The sequence below is a fragment of the Opisthocomus hoazin genome, chromosome 6 (assembly GCF_030867145.1).
Source record: "Opisthocomus hoazin isolate bOpiHoa1 chromosome 6, bOpiHoa1.hap1, whole genome shotgun sequence".
NCBI lineage: Eukaryota > Metazoa > Chordata > Aves > Opisthocomiformes > Opisthocomidae > Opisthocomus > Opisthocomus hoazin.
This window is the reverse complement of record NC_134419.1, coordinates 58805825-58828488: the sequence shown is the minus strand read 5'-3', so window position 1 is coordinate 58828488 and position 22664 is coordinate 58805825. Positions and strand designations below refer to the sequence as shown.

The 22664-nt window shown below is 42.4% G+C and overlaps 1 protein-coding gene across 7 annotated transcripts in view; it reads left to right on the top strand.

Annotated features, from left to right (window-relative positions):
- The window catches only part of LOC104334735 (WASH complex subunit 2), a 61965-nt gene that overhangs the window by 15856 nt on the left and 23445 nt on the right, over positions 1 to 22664 (top strand). For 5 of the 7 annotated variants that reach the window (XM_075423329.1, XM_075423328.1, XM_075423324.1 and 2 more), the window contains exons 1-16: positions 6143 to 6217; positions 6302 to 6415; positions 6919 to 7083; positions 8672 to 8737; positions 9411 to 9584; positions 10253 to 10346; positions 10749 to 10804; positions 11584 to 11631; positions 12966 to 13070; positions 13608 to 13695; positions 14741 to 14809; positions 15185 to 15297; positions 17667 to 17739; positions 18541 to 18597; positions 20639 to 20797; positions 21404 to 21534. In XM_075423329.1, coding sequence (XP_075279444.1) covers positions 6173 to 6217; positions 6302 to 6415; positions 6919 to 7083; positions 8672 to 8737; positions 9411 to 9584; positions 10253 to 10346; positions 10749 to 10804; positions 11584 to 11631; positions 12966 to 13070; positions 13608 to 13695; positions 14741 to 14809; positions 15185 to 15297; positions 17667 to 17739; positions 18541 to 18597; positions 20639 to 20797; positions 21404 to 21534 — 1557 coding nt within the window. In that variant the 5' untranslated portion in view covers positions 6143 to 6172. Of the gene's footprint in view, positions 1 to 6142; positions 6218 to 6301; positions 6416 to 6918; positions 7084 to 8671; positions 8738 to 9410; positions 9585 to 10252; positions 10347 to 10748; positions 10805 to 11583; positions 11632 to 12965; positions 13071 to 13607; positions 13696 to 14740; positions 14810 to 15184; positions 15298 to 17666; positions 17740 to 18540; positions 18598 to 20638; positions 20798 to 21403; positions 21535 to 22664 lie in introns of those variants that run through there. The other 2 variants (XM_075423325.1, XM_075423327.1) reach the window with 2 other exon arrangements.

Here is a 22664-nt window from a genome sequence, read left to right as displayed (position 1 = left end):
CAGCCCAGACCATTCTAAAGTTCTACATTTTTACTTTCCATCAAAAAAGTTTTCCCTTTCAGATGCTGCACAGCCAGAGGGCAGATGTCCTTGTGGTGGATTAATACTCGATGAGAGAATAAGTACTTTGCAAAGTTCACTGCTGATTCCATGGAACATACGTATATCATGCAGATAAATGTTTGCACTTACGTCACACAGATAACTAAATCTCATATACACTGGAAATATAATTTTTTAGCTTAAACAGGTTTGAAACCTACTGAGGAAAGTTGGAAAACTCCCATTAATTTCTTCAGCCTTCAGATTAGATCTTAGGGCTTGGATCTAATCAGAGCACTTAAGTATATCCTTAGCTCTAGCCATGCAAGTAGTTCCATTGTCCCCAGTGGAGCCACTCCTTGTTCTCAAGCACACACTTGGTGAAAGGCTTTGCTGGATCTAACCTGGAACAGAAGTTCACAGTCATCTTGGCTCGGTGTTTCTTTATCAACTATGATATATCAATTGATATGAGAAGTTTAATTTCTTGATCTGTTTACAGAAGTGGGAGAATAGCACTGTTCACTAGACCTATGAGTTTCATGTTTCATAGTTTTGCTGAAGACTGAAGTAGAAAAACATGAGACTGTGATTCGGGAGCTTTTTTACTTTTTCATTCTGATACTGACACTGATGCATGACTTTGAGTGGCTGCCTTAAGTGTGTCAGAGATTTCAAGTTTCAGAGCTTATTACCTGACTTTAAAGGACTGCAGAACCCAGAGACAGAACCCAAAAGTCAACTTCTCCCATTCCTCACACACTAGGCTTTCCTACCCCACATTAATGGAACTCCAGGGTAATGACTGTCCTCCAAGACCATAATTTTACCATGAGAGATGAACTTTTGGGATCAAAGAAGGATGAAACTCACATGGGGGGAACCACAAGCCAAAGAAGTCATGCGTGTCGAAGTCCAGGTTCCTTCAGAGGATTAGCAGTTCTGCTCTAGAATTTTTTTCCCTCTTTTATGAAATCTAGTTACTGGAACTGAGTTTATCAGTCTGGTTGTGTTCTTCCTGCTTGCATAACTTATTGCAGTAAGTCATTTGATTACATACATGGCAGCAAAGTCTTTTAGGTGACATGGGTAATCATCGTCTGCTTATTTCTGACATACAGGTTATGATAAATTATTTTAAAGGAAAGCGGATTTTGAATTCTCTGAAATTAATAAATACGCTGGTAGGCAACTGGTGTGTTCTGTGATTGCATTAACCAGAAATGAATCCCCAGCAGGAGGAAAAGAACCTCTGGGGGCTTCAGGCTCCTCTGCTGGTCTGGTGACAGCACGTGTATTTCTAGCTATAGACACTCCATTCTAAACCACGTGCCAGGGACTGAGGCATCTTCAAGCCCTGACTTCACTTGTCACCCCCAAGTCTTTTTGAAGCCTGTAGATAAGGCAGGTGCTGGAACTATCTCTTGGAGGCTGGGAAGTTCTCGTAATTGCAGAGCTTGGACAACCACATCTCTCCGTATCTGTACCAAGCCATACTGGTGCATGAGAAAGAGGAGTGGCAGGGAAAATGAAGAACAATGCACAAACTGTATTGGTATTCTTTCTTGTGCGATATAGAAGCTTATCTTATAATTGTAATTTGACTTTTTCTTTTGTTTGCATCCGTGTTCTAAAGTTATAAAAACATATTTACTTTCTGTTAGCTATTGGGAAAGCTGGCTGTGGTATTCTCTTTCATTTTTTACCTTGTAAATATTTGTGAGTTATCCAAGTGCTGTGTCTGTTTAAGCTTTTGTTAGCACTTCCAGTGTAAGGCAACAGAAAGCAGTACTTCTGCCAAAGTTTTTAACCACAGGAAAAAAAATTTACCCAGGCTAGTTATATGGCATATCATTACCCAGATTATCAAGAAGAGAGAATTACATTTAAATTTATACTGAATGTCATGTAAAGACTTTAAGTCTTTGTCCACTGTAAGCTGTAATTTCTTCATGGATAAATGCTAATTGGAATTTAGTAGCCACTTCATGTAAAGAGTCTATAAAAATAAGTAAAAGAGAAAAATTAGATCCCCTTAATAATGCTGTATGAATAAAGAATATTTCTTGTTATTTCATAATCTGCATATGTTATGATAATGAATATGCAAACCAAACTATATACAATACATTTTTCTCACTGCCCAATGACCGATTCGCAGTCAGTGCCTGAGCAGTGATTGCAGAACCCCACACTTGTGGATTTTTGCAAATTTCACAAAACTCCCAAAAAAAGACCAAATTCCGGAAAAGTTCAAACTCCAGTACAAGAGAGGATTCAAACTCACAGAAATGAGAAAGAAAGAGATTCCTGCCCCTCTGTCAACCCCCATTCATAAACTGAGCACAACATCCATGGTATGGAATATTCCCATTGGCCAGCTTGGGCGAGCTGCCTGGCTGTGCTCCCTCCCAGCTCCTGCACACCTGCTCAGTAGCTGAATATGAGAAACTGAAGAAAGTCCTTGACTTCATAGCAACAACTTAAAACATCAGTGTTATCAATAATCTTCTCCTACTAAATCCAAAACACAGTAGCTCCTGGGAGGAAAATTAACTCTATCCCAGCTGAAACCAGGACACCTTCTATGGCCATTCTGCAGCTGCTAAAAGTTCTGTGCAGTCCTATGGGCCTGTGGAAATCATTGTGGGTACCCACTGGGGACGAGGTCCATGGGAAGAAACAGGCGTCAGCTTGTGCGAGAGTGTGAATACTGGATTTCCTCCTTTGTTTTGCAATTGTTTCGTGTGCTGATGTTCACAGATGTTTCTTTGTGGACATAAAGAACAAGCATTAACCTATGCTTAAACTGGTGGATTAGAAGTCCTAGCGTGATCTTTGGTTTGGATAGCTCCAACTGTTTGTAGTACTCCTCCCAACACATTTTGTCCCGATTCCATGCCTTTGTTTCACAGGAAAGAAGCATCTAAGCCAGGAGAAAGCCATCCAGATTGCTGGATCCTGTGTGCCAGGATCAGCCCCCACTGTTTAATCCAAACTGCTAATTTCATTACCACATTGAAGAGTCAAACTACAGACACATATTTATGTCTGTATCCCCAACTCAGTTGGGAAATTCCAGAGCCAGCTGTAATTTCAGGCATATCCCTGACGTCAAGTCTGCATGTAAGCAAGTTTTCACATTAGAGCAACAAACTTTCATCACTACTGTCTCCGGTTTTAAGTGTCAGCTTATCAGAACTAATCAGAGAATTTACGGTCCAGCAGCAGTCTAGGGTAGTAAATTTTTAGTCAGGGATAGCAAACAATTTCAGGATAGGCAGTGGCTTTTTCCACCATGGAGTAACACTGCAGAAAATGGACTGAAGTAGGACCAGGAAGAGATCCATAAAGGTTTGTGTCCTCCTGCACCATGTCTGCATAACTATAGCATCCCATTACGTTGTGCTACTTCTTCTCCAGAAACTGGAGGATGGAAGAGAGCAGCAACTGCAGTATGTCCTGTTTCTCAAATCTGTCTTGCGTATATTTTCTTTACGCCCTTTGTGTCTTGTGCTCTGGCCCACCTCCGTAATCCACAGGGGCCCTCCAATACCTGACTGCCTAACCCCACCTTAAACACTTCCACTGCAGCCTTTCAGAGTCCCACCAAAAGAGCTCTGGCTCATTTCACACTGCTGCAAATGCACAAGGCTGAGCAGTTGCATGGGACTGACAGAATTAGAAGGAACACTAGTCTGCTGTAACTTCTGTCCTTGGGGCTGTGTAGGAAAGATCTTGTCCGCCAGACTGATTCCAGAAGCACTCTGTCCTGCTCTGGAAGATCCTAGGGATTCTGAGCTGCAGACACAGACCTCATGGCTATGTACAAGCAGCAAGCAATGCCACAGAGGTAAGGCATGCCTGTAAGCATGCATATCAGAGAGCTCAGCTCTATGCTGCCTTACACGTTCTGTTTCTTAATATGCAAATTAGTCCCTGATGACATATGTGATTTTTGATACCTTTACATCGCATATTCATTTAGAAAGTTCTGAGGGTAACAGCAAGTGATTTTTCTTGTTGCCATCTTCTCTCTAACCTTTAAAAGGAATCTGCCTAAATTCATCTCTAAAAGGAATTTTAGGACTGAAATGCTTTTTAGGACCCTGACCATAATGTTTATTTTGGGACTTCTAGAAAATAGATTTTTATTGTGCCATTTGTAGCCTTCTTTGCTCAGAGACCAATGTATGTATGACAAATACACAATTTTCCCTAAGGGAACATTCAGTTTCCACTTCCCTGTCTGTTTTATTTTCTTTTTTTTCTTCAATTGGAAACTAATCTGCAAGACTCCCAGACCTGAAGCTGCCTGATGACCCTACATTTTTCAGCATCAGTACACACACAGCATGTAAACCTCATGTTTTGCAGTGAGCAAAGTTCTGCACTGGTAGAGCTTTGCATTCTCAACAAAGGACTTCGGGGATTTTATGCCACATTTTGGTGAATATGGAAAGTAACTAAAGGCAAATTTTCCTGTTTTTTGGAATGTTGCGGAGGAAGGAACTATGGCAAAACGCTAAAAGCCTTGGGGAATAACTTCAGGTGAATCCCGTCTGTGTGTTTTTTAACAATCTTTCTCAAGAAATTGTTGTGACATTAGCCTAGGCTAACATTTTTCCACCTGTACTTTGTTATTTTCTGCTTTATCACCAGTGTATTAAAATTCTTCACATTCTACTAGGGTTGAAGGTCTGAGCCAGCCTGGTAACGGTATCTTGTTACAGAATCACAGAAAAGTAGAATCGAAAGGAATACATTGACACTTTGATTTTAGACTTTCCCGTGTCCCTAATCTAGCAACATTCTTCCAGTGTCTGGATATAGCCGTTAAAATCAGTATATAAGAACTTGCACATCTTAGGTGTTTTTTCTCATTTAAATTGAGAACCGAAGTAAGCAGTAAACCACACAGTGGCCTGGTTCCTCATTAGGTCTTCTGTGATATCAACGTAGTCAAGTGCAATAAATAAATAAACTCCATATGCTAGTATCAAGGGCTGATGTAACTAACCATTTCCAGTGAATTGTTTAGTTACCAGCTGGAAGAACAGATGATTTTATTGTCATTTCCGGTTAATTCGCTTGTAATAAAGAACATACAAAAATACAGTGATATGCTATAGTTTTTTAATTCATTGGAAAAAAATGACTTGGTGAGAAAGTGGGAAGCTACAGTGGGTGTTTGACCTGTAAAGGTGAACCCCAGTTTGGTGATTTGCATATTTATGTTAGAGTATGTAGTATTTTTTTCTGACAATTTTTCTGGAATTCTGGTGTAGGTTTATTAAGACTAGTCCAGTTTAAAGTAAAGGCGATTTTATCTGACTTGTAAGTCTTGCACTTACTTTTCTCAGAAAATGAGGAGGAAGGCATCCCTCTGTCCTCATAAGACTGGGCATTGGCACACCCCGCAGTAGTACCCCAGTGGGGAATGATGCTGTGCCGCGGACGTGTTGCCATGACTTGCTACTCCCACTACCCTCGACTTTGCTCTCGGGGTGGAGTAGGGCCCCTCTGAGCACATGTCCATTACAACTCAGAAATGGTGTCTCAGTCAAGGGTGTCCAACCCTTGCAGCAGTTGCAACGGTCAAAGCCATCTCCCATCCAGTCCTTCGTTCGCCTCGCCTGGGAGATATGCTCCTCACAACCCACAGAAAGGATGGCGTAGGCACCCCTCACCCAGCCAGCTCAGCTCAGCCACCCTCCCGGGGCTGTGGTGGCCGATCTAGAACCGGGTGGGTGCCCAGGCGTGTCCTCTGCTCCCCTGGGCTGCCGGGCTGGGCTCTTCCCAGCGGGGGTCGGCCTCCGGTTGCCGTAGCCCCGCACGAAGAGCGGGTGCCTTCACCCACGCCTCGGCGCTCGGACAGCTGCGGGGCCAGCCTTCACCTGAGGCGTCGGGGTCCGCCTCAGGCGGGAGCACGTTCCGCCGCCCGCCGGACCACCCGCGCGGCCCCACCGCCTGCCCTGCCAGGCCCCGCCCTGCCCAGCCACCGCGCGCGACTCCACCGCGCCCCCTGCCGACCCGCCCCTGCGCACGCCGCGCGGGGAGGGGCGGGGCGGGCTCGGGTGGCGGGTCACGTGAGGGCGCTCAGCTGACTGCCGGGCGGGCGGCGGGCCGGATGGCGCCGGTGGGCGGGAGTGGGGCAGCGCGGCCCGCGGTCACGGTGAGTGTCGGGGCCGGCCGGCCGGGCGTGGCTGCGGCTGCGGCACTGGCACCGGTTTCGCGGCTCACTGCCCTTCTTCCGCAGATGAACGGGGCCCCACGGGACGCGGCGGAGCCGGCGCCGGCGTGGGAGCGGCCCTGGTCGCTGGAGGAGATCCGTAAGGGCAGCCAGAGCTGGTCCTTGGCCTCGGACGCCGGGGTGAGCGGAGCGGCCGGGAGCGGGTCTGCAGGGCGCGCGGTCCGCGGCTGCCCCGGTCGCGGCCTCTCCCGGGGCTGGAGGGGTGCCGGAGGGGCCGCGTGCCGGGCGGGGCCGCCGCCCGGTGCCGCCACCCGCAGGCCCGAGCAGCGGCCGGGGGTCGGCCTGCCGGCCTCGGGTAGCGACCACCCGGGGCCCCGCGGGGCGGAACGCGGGGAGGGCAGCCCCACGCAGCGCCCGGCCGTCGGCCGGTTCTCCCATTGCTTTAACTCTCTGGTCTGGGCTAGAAAACTAAGATGAGGAGTTGGTCCGACAGGAAGTGCACAACGAATTGGAAGCAGAGTGGGATGAGATTTGATCCTGGGTGTACGTGGGGCTGCGTTTATCTAAACTGTGTTTGTTTTCATGCTGTGTGGAAGCATGTGATCAACTCTGCCTGTGTCATGAACAGTGCCCAAAGGAAAAGGAGTTGGATGCTGACTATTGCTTCTCTCTGTTGTGAACAGCTTCTGCATTTTCTACAAGAGTTCTCACAGCAAACCATTTCCAGGACGCATGAAATCAAAAAGCAAGTGGATGGGTTGATCAGTGAAACAAAAGCCACAGACTGTCGCCTTCATAATGTCTTCAATGACTTTCTGATGTTGTCCAATACACAGTTCATAGAGAATGTGAGTATGTTGTTGTATGCTATCAAGCTTGTGCTTCGAACACTGGTGTTATCCCTTACTGTAATGTGGAGAGGTGATGTCACTTTTTGTCAAATCTGATGTTAATTTAGGGGTGAAGTGGCTTTTAATCGCTTTCTGTTAAATGGTGTCCTAATTGCTTCGTGAGTGATGCACTATCCAATATTGGCAGATTCCCTTTTGCCTCTTCTGAGGTACCTTCCTTCCTTATTTATGTGTGACATGGACATAAGAGTTTCATTTTTAGGACTATGAATGAGTTGGGATGTCTTGGTATGTCTTTGCAGGTAGCATGAATGCGGCATTTGGCTGCACTTGGCTGTCTAAATATGAGGAGTGTTGTATGATGCAGTAAATTTGTCCAGTGGTGTTATTTTATGCTAAAAGCAGTTGGTGTTGAAAGTGTTGGACTGCAGACCGATGGTCTGTTATGTTTGGTCATGATGAGCATATTTGTTGGCTAGTGTTCCCACTTTGAGTATTGCTGCTTTAGAAAGGTAAAAGCTAGACCTGGAGGTATGTTACAACGTTGTATCACTAGGAGCATGTGTATAATTAAGATGTAGAGCTTTAATAGTCTTTCAGATTTGTGAAAGGCTTTTTAGCACTGTGAGTTTTATGGTGTATTTTGTTTTGATCAGCATTGTTCTCAGGCCACATGTGTCTCATCTGAAGCCATGATGCTGTTATTGGAAAGATGCTGGTAGAGGGCGAGACAGTGGAAATCTGGATTTCTGTTGTGGGTTTTTTCGGTGGTGGTTGTTTTTTTTCAGAGCTGCAATGTCTCTTCTGGCCTTTGCTGTTCAGCGTAATGAGTCTGCTCAGAACAGTTTGTACCACACATCTTAAATTTTGGATGCTTGAAGCTGTTTGTTTCCAAATTGAAGTGCACAGAAATAAGTCCTCATTTCTGGTTCTCAATTTAGGTAATGTGAGAGATCTGTCTCAGGGGATTACTGCACCTGTGTCTGAGACATTTGGATTTAGGTTTGCAGGTTCAAGGGATAGTTTTTTATTCCCCTATGTCTCCTTGTAGCTGATCCTACAAGAGAGTGCTAAAAGAGCTGGATGGGAAGGATCATCAGAAAAAACTGAAGGCTGAGGGAGGATATGAACCTTCTCTGTAAGTGCAGGAGAAGGTTAAACACTAAATGACAGAAAACAAAAGGAAAATAGACAGCTCATCAGTAAACTTAAATTTTGACTTTGAAGGTTTCTAGAATAGCTTTATGTTAGGGGGGTTAAAACAGTGTGGTTTTTAACGTATTCAGGTAAATCTGTGAACAGGGTTAAATGGTCAATTTGTCGTGTTCTGTGACATTTGCAGTCTTGAATTATCTCAGTAGGGTTGAGAGGCTGCCTGATGGTAACCTCAGGATGATGACTTGAATGCATGAAGGAGGCTATGAAGACGCTTGGTATCATCCATGGCTTCTTTTTTAAAATGTGTAATCAGTTAATGTGTAATTGCACATTACCATTGTATTTTATTTTTGGTGATGGTGCCCATGGTTTAGCCCCTGCAGCAATATGTTGTTCTTACTTGAATTAATTTTGCTTGACTTTTTAGAGAGTATATGATGAAGAAGTGGAAGAGCCTATTCCCAAAGCTGACGTTGGAGACAAAACAGAGCAGGTAGTTAATTTAATCTGCCTTGAGTGCTTGCAGTATGGTTGTAGTTGTTGTCTGCCTTCTCATTTTCGAACTTACTTTGCAGACATTTACAGCTTACAACCAAACTGTTTCCTTTCTCCTTGAACTCTCTGTTTAGATGGTGTATGTCAGTCAAACATAAAGTTGACAGTTACATTAGAGGCTACTACAGTGTATGAGAATCTGTTGGGGCCTCCCCTAGCTCAATACTGCGTCCAGCAGACAAGACTTCTGCATCAATTTTGAAATGGCTATGCATGTTTTTTCAGCAAGAGAACTGAGGCCTTGGTCCTTCTTACTGGATTCAGAGGTAGTGAACTGAGGAAGCAGAATCTGACTGCAATTCCCAGGGATAAAAACTCAGAGAGCTTTATATATATCTTACAATCTGGTTGTATTATACCAGAAATATTCCCTTCGTGGACTGGAAGCACAAATAAGATAGTGCCATGCTGGTGAGGATGTTTAGAAGATCTCTGTTTCTGGGAGTGATAAAGATGAATCAAGTCAAGCATAAAGAAAGGTTCTGAAGGTCTTTCTCTTACATATAGTGAACAGGCTTTCATTGTACTAATTTGAAGTTAAAATTTTGCATGCGTGTTTCAGTGAGACTGAGTTTTGAGTAAAATGTAAAGTGCTGTTCCTGTTACTAAAGGAAAAGACACGGGAACAGAAAGAAGCTGATCTGATCCCCAAAATTCAAGAAGCAGTGAATTATGGGTTGCAAGTTCTGGACAGTGCGTTTGAACAGCTAGACATCAAAGCAGGCAACTCTGACTCAGAAGAAGAAGAAAGCAATGAAAGGGTGGAACTGATACTTGAGCCAAAGGTACAGACACCTGTTCTTGCTGGGAGCGTGTGTTTGTGTTTGGCTTTGTTGGACTTGCTCTTTGCTTCTGTCAGCAGTATCGGTGCATTGGTATAAAATTGATATTCGTTACCTGAAAAGAGGATTTGATGACTACATCTGAAGGATAAGTACTCCTTGCTGAGCTATTCCTTGTGTAGCCTGCTTGTCTTGCAGTTGGGTTAGCATTAAGGTATGGCACCCTAAAGGGAGTTCGTTTAATGGCAGTGAACTTGGAAAGGGAAGCCTCAATTCTGGTGGAGTGAGACCTTTAAATTCCATGCTTTTTAGGTACAAAACATGTTTATGGGTAGTTTTTACTCTCCCAGTAATTAAGAACCCTAGGTGCAGGATTTGGCATGAGGCTGATGCCTGCAAGTCTTTGCAAGGATATTCTTCTGTTAGATGACACCCCCACTTGTATTGGGACCACACAAATAGAAGTAGTGCCCTTCTTTGACAGTGTTAAAAAGAAATAAACCTCATCTGGCCCACACAGTTGCACTTTGACTTGAAACATGTGTTTGATGGGACTCTCTTGAAACAAGCTTGTATCTTCCTAGAGTTAAACCAAGGAGTGTAAGACTTCTTTGTCAGCAATGTAGAGCTGTTCCTAGATGTCAGAAAGACCTTATGTTGTCCCTTTCCAGGATCTCTATATTGACAGGCCTTTACCTTACTTGATTGGCTCTCAGCAGTTTATGGAACAAGATGATGTTGGCCTTGGAGATCTCTCTAGTGAAGGTACGTGCCAGGATGACCTTTTATTCCTGTGCAAATAAGTAGTTCCTAGTCCGAGACTTTGGTCTGTTTTAACTCACAACTTGGATTATACTGCATAGTGTTCTTGCATGTTTAGATGCACGGTGCAATTAGGTGGGGAAAAAGTGTGCATCATTTGTGTATCAGTGTGTAACAACCACTTTTCTGGTGTGCGGAGCAATAACTTGTGCTCTGTGTATTAGAAATGCAAAGTACTAAAATTTCAGCAGCCTTCAAAGCTCTTCCAAACCACTCTCTTTTCCATCTGATTTTTAGATCTTTTCACAAAGTCTTTAAAGTTGCTGTTATGTCTGGTGACCATATTGCTCTGTGTAGAGATGTCATGTCTGATCTTAACTTTTCTGTTTTCATTTAAAATGGAAGGATCAGTAGATAGTGATCGTGGAAGTGTAATTGACAGTGAAGAGAAGGATGAAGAGGTAAGTGACAAGTGACAGAGTACCAGCTACTTTGCACAAGCATTCATGAGTGCTTGGTTGTGTGTGAGGCTGTTGGCTACCTTGTGTTTTCATGTGGGGTCTCAAGTTAATATTGCACAATGTCTGTTCCCTGTGTTGGTTGTGGTAAATGTGCTTTTTGTTATTATTTTTGTGCAGTAGTTTCCTCTGCAGCTTTTCAGTGGAGGAATAAAGTGGTATTGGCTATGACTATTATTATAGTAGAATACTTCAAACTGAAGTATTTTATTCTAGTCTAATTTCACTTTGTGAAGCAAATCATCAAATGCTTATAAAGAATTGCATTTATGGAGAACAAATCTGTTGTAAATTAGTTACAAAGAATGAGATGGAGACTAACAGGAGCGAGTTTAAAGGCTAAGCAGGTGTCGGTAATGCATCTCCAGTCTTTGCCTCATAAATCTTCTGCATTGAGACTATCAATTTCTGATATGTTTTGGCTGCCTTAGCTGTGATGTCTCTGCTTTGTAACTGTGCTATGAGGCACTCATTTTTTTCCTGAGGAGTTTGCTTTTGGTATCTTTGCTCAAATTCAAACCCTTTTCAAGTTACTCAAATGCCAGATGGAGCTTGCTGTCTTTGCTAAACGAATGACTTTAGAGTAAGCTCTGTTCATAAAGGTGATCAATGGTGAGGAGATTTGAATGTTCAAATGTATGCAAGTCCAGAGCTTCTGAGCCATCTCTTGATCACTGGACAAAAATAATGTGTGATACTTGTCTCTGGGTCTCTTGTTCCAGGAATCAGGTGATGAATTTGGAAACCCTAGTGATGATGACCAAAAGACGGTATGGTTATACTCCGTGGTACAACCTGAAGGACTTTCCATTTGTGACACAGTGAGAATGCAAGAAAGAGGAGATAGGAGCTCTAGATGATGAACTATTAAAAACTTTGGTTAAGCCTGATTTGTATAACTTTGTATGGGAAGGTTGTCCTGGCCAGATAGCACCCTGTTGTGAAATTGAACCTGGGCTGGACTTAAAGATGTGCTTGCAAGCCATCATTAGATGTGAAGCGTATGTGGGATTGCATTACCTGATGCGTGTTTTCCTCAGGAATAACTCTGGAGTCATGAGATTTCAGAGAATCTACCTGAGGAAAGTAAGGCTCCTGTAGGATTATTGGGTCTATAATTAAAATTCTGAACTTGCTATGCAGGAAGTAAGGAGCGGTGCAGTTTGTGTATTACATGAAATCAAAGATGTGCACAGTATTAAATGTTTGAAAAGTATGTCCATTTGGATAGTGAATGAAAAAGGAAAGTAAATGTTTAGATTGAATAATGCAAGCCTAACTTTAGTAAGTGGTAGTAAGAGAAAGACTCTTACTCATGTTTAGATGTGCCACTGCAGAAGACGCTTGTGCTGGGGATCCTCAGTCTGAAATGATTTTAGTGCCAAAAGAATAATGTTTCAAAAAGCAACCCTTTCTCAATTTATGTATTGATAAAACAGTGTTACAAAAGCACTCAGATGTATTGTATTGACCTTCATAGGGTAGCTTTGTATGCCTGATGTATTTAAAGATGAGCAAGTACCTTTGGGTTGTTCATGATTTAGTTCACTTCTGGGCCCTTGTCTGTGCCAGCCCCCAGCTCACAATTTACTTCATCTTCTTCATCCTTTTTTTTCTTATTGACATGACTCAAGCCGAGGTGTGGGCATGTATTGTCTGTCATTCTGCTATCCACCTTAGGAATTGCTCAAGATGATGTAATTTTTTACTAGCTGGTCGCAGTGTTCCTGTGTTAGGGCTAAATACTAGGTCTTTAGTGGAGAGGAGTTTGTAAACTAAGGGAAGCAGTACAGCCAAAGCAGTTCAGGGTTGCGTGGAGTAACGTTATACTCCTTGTGAGGAGAGCTTTGGTGTCCTCAGTTGTGTCACTGGTCTGGAAATGTTTGGTGACACAGCACAGGGGCGTACTATAGAATGCAGCAATTAGATTGGAGCTAGAGGCATTCCTTCCTTACCTCTCAAATCTGTGAAGTACCCAAACTGACTGAATGTTTCCCTCCTTTCAGTACATTTGCTCTGAATATTTCATCTAAGCTGATGCAGTTTTGTGCTTGTTTTGTGTGCCAACTTCAGGAGAACACAACAGGGTATTACTGTTTTTTAGAGGACAGCACAGATGAGTGATGAAGATGATTATGATGGCTGTGATCTCTTTGACTCTGAAAAGGAGGAAGATGAGGATGGAGACTTAGATGAAAGCACAAGGCCTGTAAGTAATTGTTCCCTCCCTTAAGGGAGAGATTTGATGTCCCTCATGAAAAATCTGTCCTTACAGCGTTTATAATGGTAGCTCTCAGTTACATTGGATGGGATCCTATAGAGAGGGCCTCTAAAAATCCTGAATTGTCTTTCAACATGGTTGTTCAGGCTTTACATCTTTTAACTAGGGGACTACGGCATCCAAAGCTGGCATCTAAGCTGTCTTTGAAGGCCATTGAGGAATTATGTCTTGCATTTGCATGTGGTAAATGCTTCTTGCTTGTCCTGCTCCCAAAACGAGGTGACATTAAAAATTATGTGATCATAAGGGACTAGAAATGGCTTTTTTTCTCTTGATACACACATAATCTCGTAATTGCTTGCTTAATAGAAAGCTGCATTGCCTCTTCTGAGGGCTTCAATCGAAGTGTAGACAGGACATTGTACAAGTGAAGCTGTATAATACGGTATTTATAACTGCAGTTGCATCAGGTTGGTAACCAGATTGTGTGTAAGGAATATACTGTTATTTATCTCTACTCCTCAGAAAAAGAAGAGGCCAACATCATTTGCAGATGAGCTGGCAGCCCGAATCAAAGGAGAAGTACCAGTCAAACAGGACAAAGACCATTTGTGTAAGTTAACTCTTTAGCTTTGATAAGCGCTTGTGAGATAGTGGGGGGACTTGTGAGAGAGTTGGATGGGAGATTCTGTGTAACAGAAGTTTCATAGATCTGTTATTTGAATATGTATTAGGTGAAAGCCCAGTGAGAGGAATTCAAGACCCTATTTTGTGTTCTGAGAAACTTTTTGGCTATAACTTGTAGGAATGAATTGGAATCCACTGAGTGTTATGGTGGAAAACACATTGCTTTCAAGTGAGACAGGTCATTCCCCAAGCACACATATTATTGGAAAGGTTTTCTCTCCAAACTGATTCTCCCCCTGCTTGTAAAACTACGTGTTTGACCACACGTTCTTCCCCCTGTTTCATTGCAACACTTTCAAATGAAGAGACCTGTCTCAAGTAGTTATTCTTGCAGCAAAGCAGCAATTGAAAGTAGCTGACTGAAAATACAGTGGCAAGTGCTTGTGAGCCTGCTTTTGATCTGTAATTCTGAGAGCACTAGCAGTGTGTGTGTTTTATTGTGTGGTTCAAACAATCAAGCTGTGGATATCACAGAATCACAGAATGGTCAGGGTTGGAGTATAAAGCCTACCAGCTTACCTTGTTCAGTTACAGGGAGATCTTCTGTTTGTTGAAATAACTTTGAGATGGTAAGGCCAGAGGGAATAAACTAAATAAAGTTATCGTAGGTAACTGAATCAAGGTAACTGAATGTCTGCAGCCATTTGAGATGCTCAAAGGTTCTGCTGACTCTGTGTGGGATCTGCACCATCTGGAATGCTGTGTTGCTCTGGCATCTCAGGTGACACTAGCCTGTGTGCGGGCAACTGTGTTGAACACAGTGTCTGACAAGATGATGCTATTGCAATTTTAAGTGCCAATTTTAGAATGTGTACCTCATAGAATTTCTTCAGTGGACTGATTCATATGAAAACATATAGGTCAGCTTGGTTAGATTGTTTTGTTGTTTAGGTTCTCTTATCATAGACTGATCACAGCCTACAAGTAAAGATGGACTATTTTATTTATGTTTTGAAATTTTCTTCTTAAAGCCCTGTCACCAGAGACCATAACAAGGAAAACCGTGAAAGAGAAGAAAGAAGTGAGAGTTCCATCGGATGGTAGGATTTCCTCCTCTCTTGTTTTTGACTTGTGGGCTGGAATGTAAGACGCCACTTAGGAAGTTGTGGTATCTACTCTAGAAACTGGGTGGGATATCAGTGAGCATCCTCCAAGGTGACTGCATACACAAATCTAGGTTGTGATGTGCATGTAAAATAAGGCTAGAAATAGGCCTAGTAGGAGTTCTTCCTTAAATGTGGTCTTGTGGAGCACCCTGTACAACCCAATCTGACTATAGCAGCTTCTCTATATGTGCTGTATGTATGAGAGAGATGGGATGGAATCAAAACAGTTTAAATCTTGGTTGTCTCTTTAATTCCCTTTCCTGAAACTTTGTCACTTGCACCACCGCTCTTGGTTCTTGTGCTTTCTAGATGAAGATGATGACATCTTCAAGCCTCCTAAATTGACTGATGAAGACTTCACACCATTTGGGTCTAGGGGTGGCCTCTTCAGTGGTGGAACAGGTCTCTTTGATGATGAAGAGGTGAGAATGCTGGAGGGGATAGAAATGGAGTGTGTGTGTTTCCATTTTAAAAGTAAAACAAAAGGTCCTGACAAATTCTCACCTCTGGAAGGCAAAGAGGGTAGACAACATTTTGTTGCTTAGTAACATTCAAGCACAGTGGAACAGTTTAGCTTTTCAGTGAAGAACAACTACAGAAGTGAGGTACTTGTGTTGCCCTTGGAACAAAGCCCTCTCTTCTGCAGTAGTGCTGCAAGAGATGCCAGTGTGGTCCTGTCATTACATTAGACAGGTTCTAATTCCAGCTGAGCTTACTCAGCACCTACCTCACTTTTATCTGTAGAGATAAACCAAATGCCATACACTGTGTTTATTTTAAAACAGATTTCTATTAAAATGCCTATGAGAATACTGAACTTTGTCATTCTCTCTCTTTTTCCCCTGAGTGTGGGAGAAGTTTGAGAGGAAAGAGAACATGATATCCTTTCCATTTTATCTTTCACAAACCATATCTGGACAGTGATGCTGTTGGGTTTCTGTGTCTCTGTGCTGTTAAAAGTTCCCTAGTGCAATTATGTTATGTTGTTTCCTCTAGCTATTGTACAATTCCTGAGTTACCTGCACTGGCAAGACAAGTTCACCCTAAGCTTGCTCTTGTGCTAAGTATCTGTAGCTGACTTGATGAAGAGATGGCACAAAGTGCATTTCTGACCTTATTTTAGCATCATTTGTGCACATGAAGGGGGAGAGAAACCCAATGTCAGGGATACTTAAGATTTAAGAATCTGACAGTGCAGCTGTGTAAAACAAATGATTGCCTCTGAACTTTATCATGCAGCTGATATCAGTAACAGTCAAGCATAGTCCAGAATAGTAGCCAAACTGTTGCCCTTGCAGGATATTGTGTTCCTTGTTGCAGCTCGAACTGCAGGTCAGGTGTTCCTTGGAGCTGAGAAGGCTATTAGACTGAAATTTGGAAGGAGACCTTATCTGGCCCACGCAGTTGCACTTTGACTTGAAACATGTGTTTGATGGGACTCTCTTGAAACAAGCTTGTATCTTCCTAGAATTAAACCAAGGAGTGTAAGACACTTTCCATTTTGTCTTTCACAAATCATGACCTCAAGCTTACCATGCCAGTCAGCTAGAACATAGCCAACAAGCACCAGACAGGGGCATTGTGTGAAGGGAAGAGAATAGTTCTATGCAGTGCTTTCCACTCAAATGCAGCCTTTGTTGAAAAAATACAAATTTTCTTTCTTGAAGTGACAGCCAAGAGCTTAAAAAAATCCAGTAGTGCAAGCCAGCTTTGTGTCAGTGCAAATTCAGATGAAGCTATTGTTAGAGCCTCATAGTTACTTACTGCCAAGGCTACTTTCCTCATCCTATAGACACAGGACAGCTAAGCAGATTTGTCTGTGATTGTTGCCTGCCTGCATACACGTGTTCTTGCTTTTCTGTTACCTGAAAGGTAATCATCTAGGAAGGGTAACCTATCTTCACTTACCTTGTGCAATGGAGGAGGCCTTAATGCACCAGAAGGTAGCCACAGTAGGTCAACAGGCAAACAGTAACTGACAGGTGTGCAATAACTCACTGACCTTCCTGCTGCAGCCCTGTGTTTCCTTACTCTTTTCTAAGTATTGCTGCCTTCTTTCCACAAAGCTTTATACAAAGACCATGCATTTTGAGTCTCCAGGAACACAACCTCTAGTATGCAATTTCCTGTAAGAGGGAGGCTCTCAATAAAGTAAGTGGTCAGTACTCACAAGATCTGGAGGCTTCCTGGAAATTTAGGCTGTGATTCTCAGGGAAGATCGGCACAGGGCAACTGCAACCTGGACACAGAAACTTTTGTGGGAGTGTCTGCAATGCTTTTGAGCTATAAGATATATCTATACACCATACTGATGTCTTAGAGACTCCTTAACAACAATATAAATGATTCATCTTAACCATGTGAAGTTCAGGAGTATTTTTATGCTTCTCCTGACCTGAATTCTTCCTTCAAAGCTTATTGTATAAATTTCAATAAGAAAGCTTAGAAGGATGTAATCGGGACCTAAACAGCTGTAGATTAATTAGTGTAAGCCCTTGAAGATGTGCAAATAAAAGGTTATTCCTTCACTACAGTAAACAGACTGATCAGCAGTGTAAATTAAATTTTAGCAGACAGAGAGCTACTCTTCTGTATGTATGCAGTCAAGTTAACACTTGATTACCTAGGTTTCAGTCTATGTGCAGACATCCTTTTTAGAAGGGAGTGGTGCTTACTTCCTCTGTCTTGGCTTAGAAGTGGATATTCTACATAGAAAATTCAGCAGCTGTCTTTTGGTACAAAAAACAAATTCACTGCTTCCCTCCTCCTCTGTATTTTCATCTACAATCAGAGTGATCTTTTTGCTGAAGCACCAAAAGGAGAAGAATCAAAAGAGAGAGAGGAGCAAGTCCTGATAAGTGAAGGTAAGAACCAATTGCTGCCTCCTGTAGTCCTGTCTATGCTGTAATTTATCACTGCTAGTGGCTAGACTGTTTTGTTTCCAGACTGGAAAGTCTGGAGTAGTAATTGTTGACAAGTCACTTCTCCCCGGCCTTAATAGAGAACATCTGTGTTTTCCTTGAATTTTAAATGTGTTTGTTCACTATGATCTCTTACACGCACCTGCTTTCCTGGAGCTGAAAGGAATGTCCTTACTGATTTTGGCAGAGCTCTCTGCATGCACTGGATTCCTGCTGCTGAAGAGTACTTTGCAGGATCCAGTTGTGGGTTTGAGTGGAGTAAAGATTTCTTCTTGCAGGTTGAGGCACATCTGAGTTTCCTATAAGCTGCATATCTGGACCATTAAGGAGTCTGAGCACTATTTCTGTACTGCAGCAGCTTTAGCCAAAACATTGTATTTGATGAATTTTCAGACATGGGATGGGAGACTTAAGTGATTTTGTTTTGAGTATATTGAAGTGGTTTTGAGTGTGTGAATGTGAACTCTTGTAAATCACGCTGTGTGTAAATATGTCATGTTTATAAGCTTCAGTTTAGTAGAGCTGTTTTGTGTAGTTTTAATGGAGCAAAAGTAGCTAGACTGTTCTTATATATATATCTGCAAAATGCAGAAGTTAAAGGAGAATGTCTAAAGAGTTCTGAGCTGTTAACAAAAAATGGAGCTCAGAAGACTTCTTAGATTGCTATTTCTATGGTAGAGTTCTGAAGGCTTTGACAGCATAAAACAAGTGCATCCATTTGTATTGTACTTCCTGTGATTTCAGCGTCCTCTACAAAGTCCTTAAAGAAAGTTCCTGCAGGTGCAGTATCTCTGTTTCCAGGTATGACTCATTCAATAGCAAATTGCTTCGTGCACAAAATACTTTTTTCTTTAAAACCTGCTGGCGAGGTTTTAAAGAAGAAAACTATCCAAATACAGCAGCACTGCATTGCTTGATCATGTCCGTAATGACAAATACAGGTGCTTCTACCGTGCTAAGCCTAAACTGCAGCATCCTTTAGGGGTAATCAGGATTCTGTAGGAGCTGTGAAAGTAGATATTGATGGCAGATATTAGCAGCTGTCAGCTTCCAGTGTTGTGCTGTGCACCATTAAGGATGTGTGTTACTTTAACTGTTATTTTACAATTTACAGTGCCTGCAGTCACCCCTTCCTGAGAAGGAAGTGCATTTTTATCTTTTAGACTTGATCATGTTCTCTTAGGTTAGCAGAACAATGGTTTAAACAATCAAGTTCCTATATTTTTGTGGCACAAGTAAATAATCTTGTTTCTCCAGTTTTGATTAAGAGGATCTGCATACATGTGGAAGGACTAGAGCTGTAACTTGGAGCTAAAAAAGAAGAATTGTACGAAGATCCCTGTTCCATGTCAGACTTCAAGCTGCACAATGAAAAGAAACATGTCACCTGTCTCTTTGAATCAGCTGACTTTGATTTCTGTCTCTTTGTAGACTCTTCATCTGATTGAGTTACCTTAATTTTCAGTTTTGCCTTTTATTAAGAAAGGCCTATTTTAAGACTATGGCTTCAGCTAACTAAGCCCTCTGTCAGCATGATTTTTAGAGTAGGACATATACAAATACAGGCTTTTTCTTCAGGACAAAAGATATACATCAGCAATGGTCATTCTACTTAATTACATCTAATGGTCATTTACATTCTACTTACAACATTTGGTAGCAAAGTGTAAAACAGCAGATTGAGGTTTCCTTTATTCTTTGCTCTTTCTTGGTGGTACAGTTGCATAAGCAGTGAATTTCCCATCATTCTAAGAGTGCCCTGTTCTGGTTCATCAGGAATTAAGCTATATGTAGCATTTATTCCAAGTCTTCAGTTACTACCTCTCAGTAAATTGTAGGCAGGCTAAAGTCACTAGAGAAAAAGCAATGTTGAGGCTCCTTTGCTACTCAAAATCACTTGATGAACATATTTTCTGTGAACAGTTTGTTTAGGAACTTGAGAATGTTTAATAATTAATCAAACTCCATGGCTGTATTCCTGTCAATTCTGTGGCACTTTCTAATTGCATTATATGCCTTTTTTTAATAAACTGCTGCTGTGCTGGTCAAAATTCATGCAGTCTGCTGACTTAACCAAGTAACCATTGTTCTACTTTCTGCCAACCTTTCAATTAAAGCGTTTTTGTTTTTTTTTTTCTTTCACCATTTCCAACCATCTATACATAAGGAGCAAAAAGAGAGGCTTAGAATCAGGCTGCTGATTTTTACCAAAAGTGCTAAAACTGTTTGGAAACAATCTATCGACATGCACATATCACTGAAGCAGAACATTTCCACACCAGATGTGGAAGAAACAGTTGTTACCAGCTTTAGTTGATTATGGCCACATCTGAAGTATGCAGGAATCGTGGGACCAAACTCAGCCTTGTACTGCAGTACTGCTAGTGGTCTTGCATGACAAGTGCAGCTACTTGGGAGAACTCTCTCCTCCCCTCTCCTCAAGGACCTTACCACTCTTATTTGTCCACAGTGGTGTAGCTTATTAGTTAGTTAAGTAGGATTCTGGTTTGGGAAGTCTGTAGAGATGACAGTGTGGGGCTGGTGGGTCTTTTTAACCCAGAACCTGGCTGCTCTTCCTAGGGGAGATGAGCAGGTTTGACGAAGAAGTGATTGCAGTGAGAGTGAGGGGCAAGCTGTCTGTGACTTGGCTTTATCAGGAAGTTTCTGGCTAATGCTTCTGATGCAGCATTGTTGCAGAAGCACGTTGGAAGTTGCTGTGATGGAAACTGCCTGGCTGTACATACTATGCACAAGTGCAGCTTTTCAGTAGCTCTGGCACTGATCTCTGTGTGGTGATTTTTGGTTGTTTTTTTTTGTTTGTTTCTCCCCATCTGACCTGCAGGAGGAAGTGATGTGTTTAGTTCCACTGTAATTGTGGAAAAAGACAAGAAACCTGCAGCACAGAGCACAGAGCAAGCTCCTAAACAGACTGGGAAAGTTGTTCTGTTTGATGATGATGATGACTTCTTTGTGGGAGCAGTTAAAAAGCCTCCAGATTCAGGTACTTTTATACACATACAGTGGAAAATTAAACATTAAAGGTCATCAAAATTCAAACTGATAGGAACCAATGAGTTACAAAATTCAAACCTATGTACTGCTACCTCTGGTTGGGGTTTTTGGGTGGGGTTGGGGTTTTTTTTCTGATTGGCTTAGTTTCCCTCAGAGTGCTGTGGTAGCGTTTTATTTGTATATGCTATCCACCAACTTTCCTCTGTTAGGATGCCCCTTCTACTGCTAGGGCACTATCTAGACTTGAATCAAGGAAATGGTACAGACTTTATTCACACAGCTTTCAGTCCCTGTGCCCAATGCTCTCTATTGGCAGGCTTTAGGCCTTTAGAGGTGCCAAGCCAATACAAAACACTGTCTTTAGAGGTGCCAACTGACTCTACCCAATGCTTGTTGACTGCCCTCTCTGTTACCAGTGCTCTCAGGTAAGTGGTGTTTCACTTTAAGAGGAAAAACCTAGACAAGCTCTCAAAGACTCCTGATGCTGGTCATCTTTAAAAAGGGAGCATGGCATTTTTGGAGACTCTGGTATCTTCTCTTATTCAGTAGCAGCTGTTCTGTTCTTGTCATTCCTGTTTGTTTTGTCTCAATGCAGTCAATTCCGTAGCTGACCTGTTTGATGATGATGAAGGTGACTTATTCAAGGAAAAACCTGCCATTCCTCCTGTGGTTTCTGGCACAACTAAAGAAACAGAAAGCTGTAGGGACACAGTCATTGAAAAAAAGGTAATGGCATATAAATGAACTGTATGGCTAAGGTTTTAGGAAAAAGTTATTACTGCAGCTGAAGTGTCTTTCCATGTACAACACTGTGGAAGTGCAGTATTTGTGAAACAGAACTAGGTTCATAGGGTCGTCCATGACCCGAGTATTTCAGGGGTCTTTAATGCCTTTTGCCTCTCAAATTTTGGGTGTATTTGAGGTTTGGTTTTTTTTTGTGTGGGAAGTGACTGGAAGAGTCTTATTAAGGCAGGATTGAAATGAGAGCAAAATGAGAAGCCTCTGCTAATAAAAAATATTTATGAAGTTCATGGCTGAAATGAAACCAGCCTGACTTAAGAACCTTTGGTGTCACAGTTCCGTGCTGCAGAGACAGTGTTTGCACTTATACCAGTCCTTGACAGCAACTTAACTGGTAACCCATTGCTTGTATATCTTGTGGGAGAAGAATATGGACGTTACAGTTCTACCTAAGCATATACAATACTTGGAGTGTTTAAAAAGGTGGTTTTCAGCTGAAAGCTCCTAAGCTGTAGAAAGCTCTGAATGCTGTCCTTAGGGCACAGGTACAGAGTTATGAGAGCCTCGTAATGCCCGCTTCACTTTTCATTTTCAGAGCAGTGTCACGGGGAAAGTAGTAATTCTCTCTGTTTCTATAGCAGAGATTGTATATATTGTATATATTTTATACACATTCACTGTCCAAGGAGTATTTTAACATAATGAGCTACAGTGACTCTTCTGCCCTCTGGACTAAGAATCGTACAGTGCTGGGGATATCTAACGCAAATCGCTGCAGGACTTCCTCTGTATTGCCTTATGAGAAGCACCTGAGCACAAGGGCCAAAGCCAACTTCTGTTCCTGGTGCAGTGTGAGAGTATCCATGATCAGTGGAGCAGGAGTGGTGGTGGGAGGTCATCCAGTGTCATTGCTCTGATCTCATAGTACTCGGCTTTCCTGGAGGAGAGAATGAGAACTGATTCAGCAGCACCACTCTTGCTCTGTGAGGAAGTGGGGGCTGTTTTATACTCCAAGCTTGTTGACAGTAGTGCTTGGGTCTGGGATCATTCTGAGTTTAATACCAAGATAGCTGGTGGCAGGCTGGGGCTGTGCTGTGCTAATGCAGAAAATGATG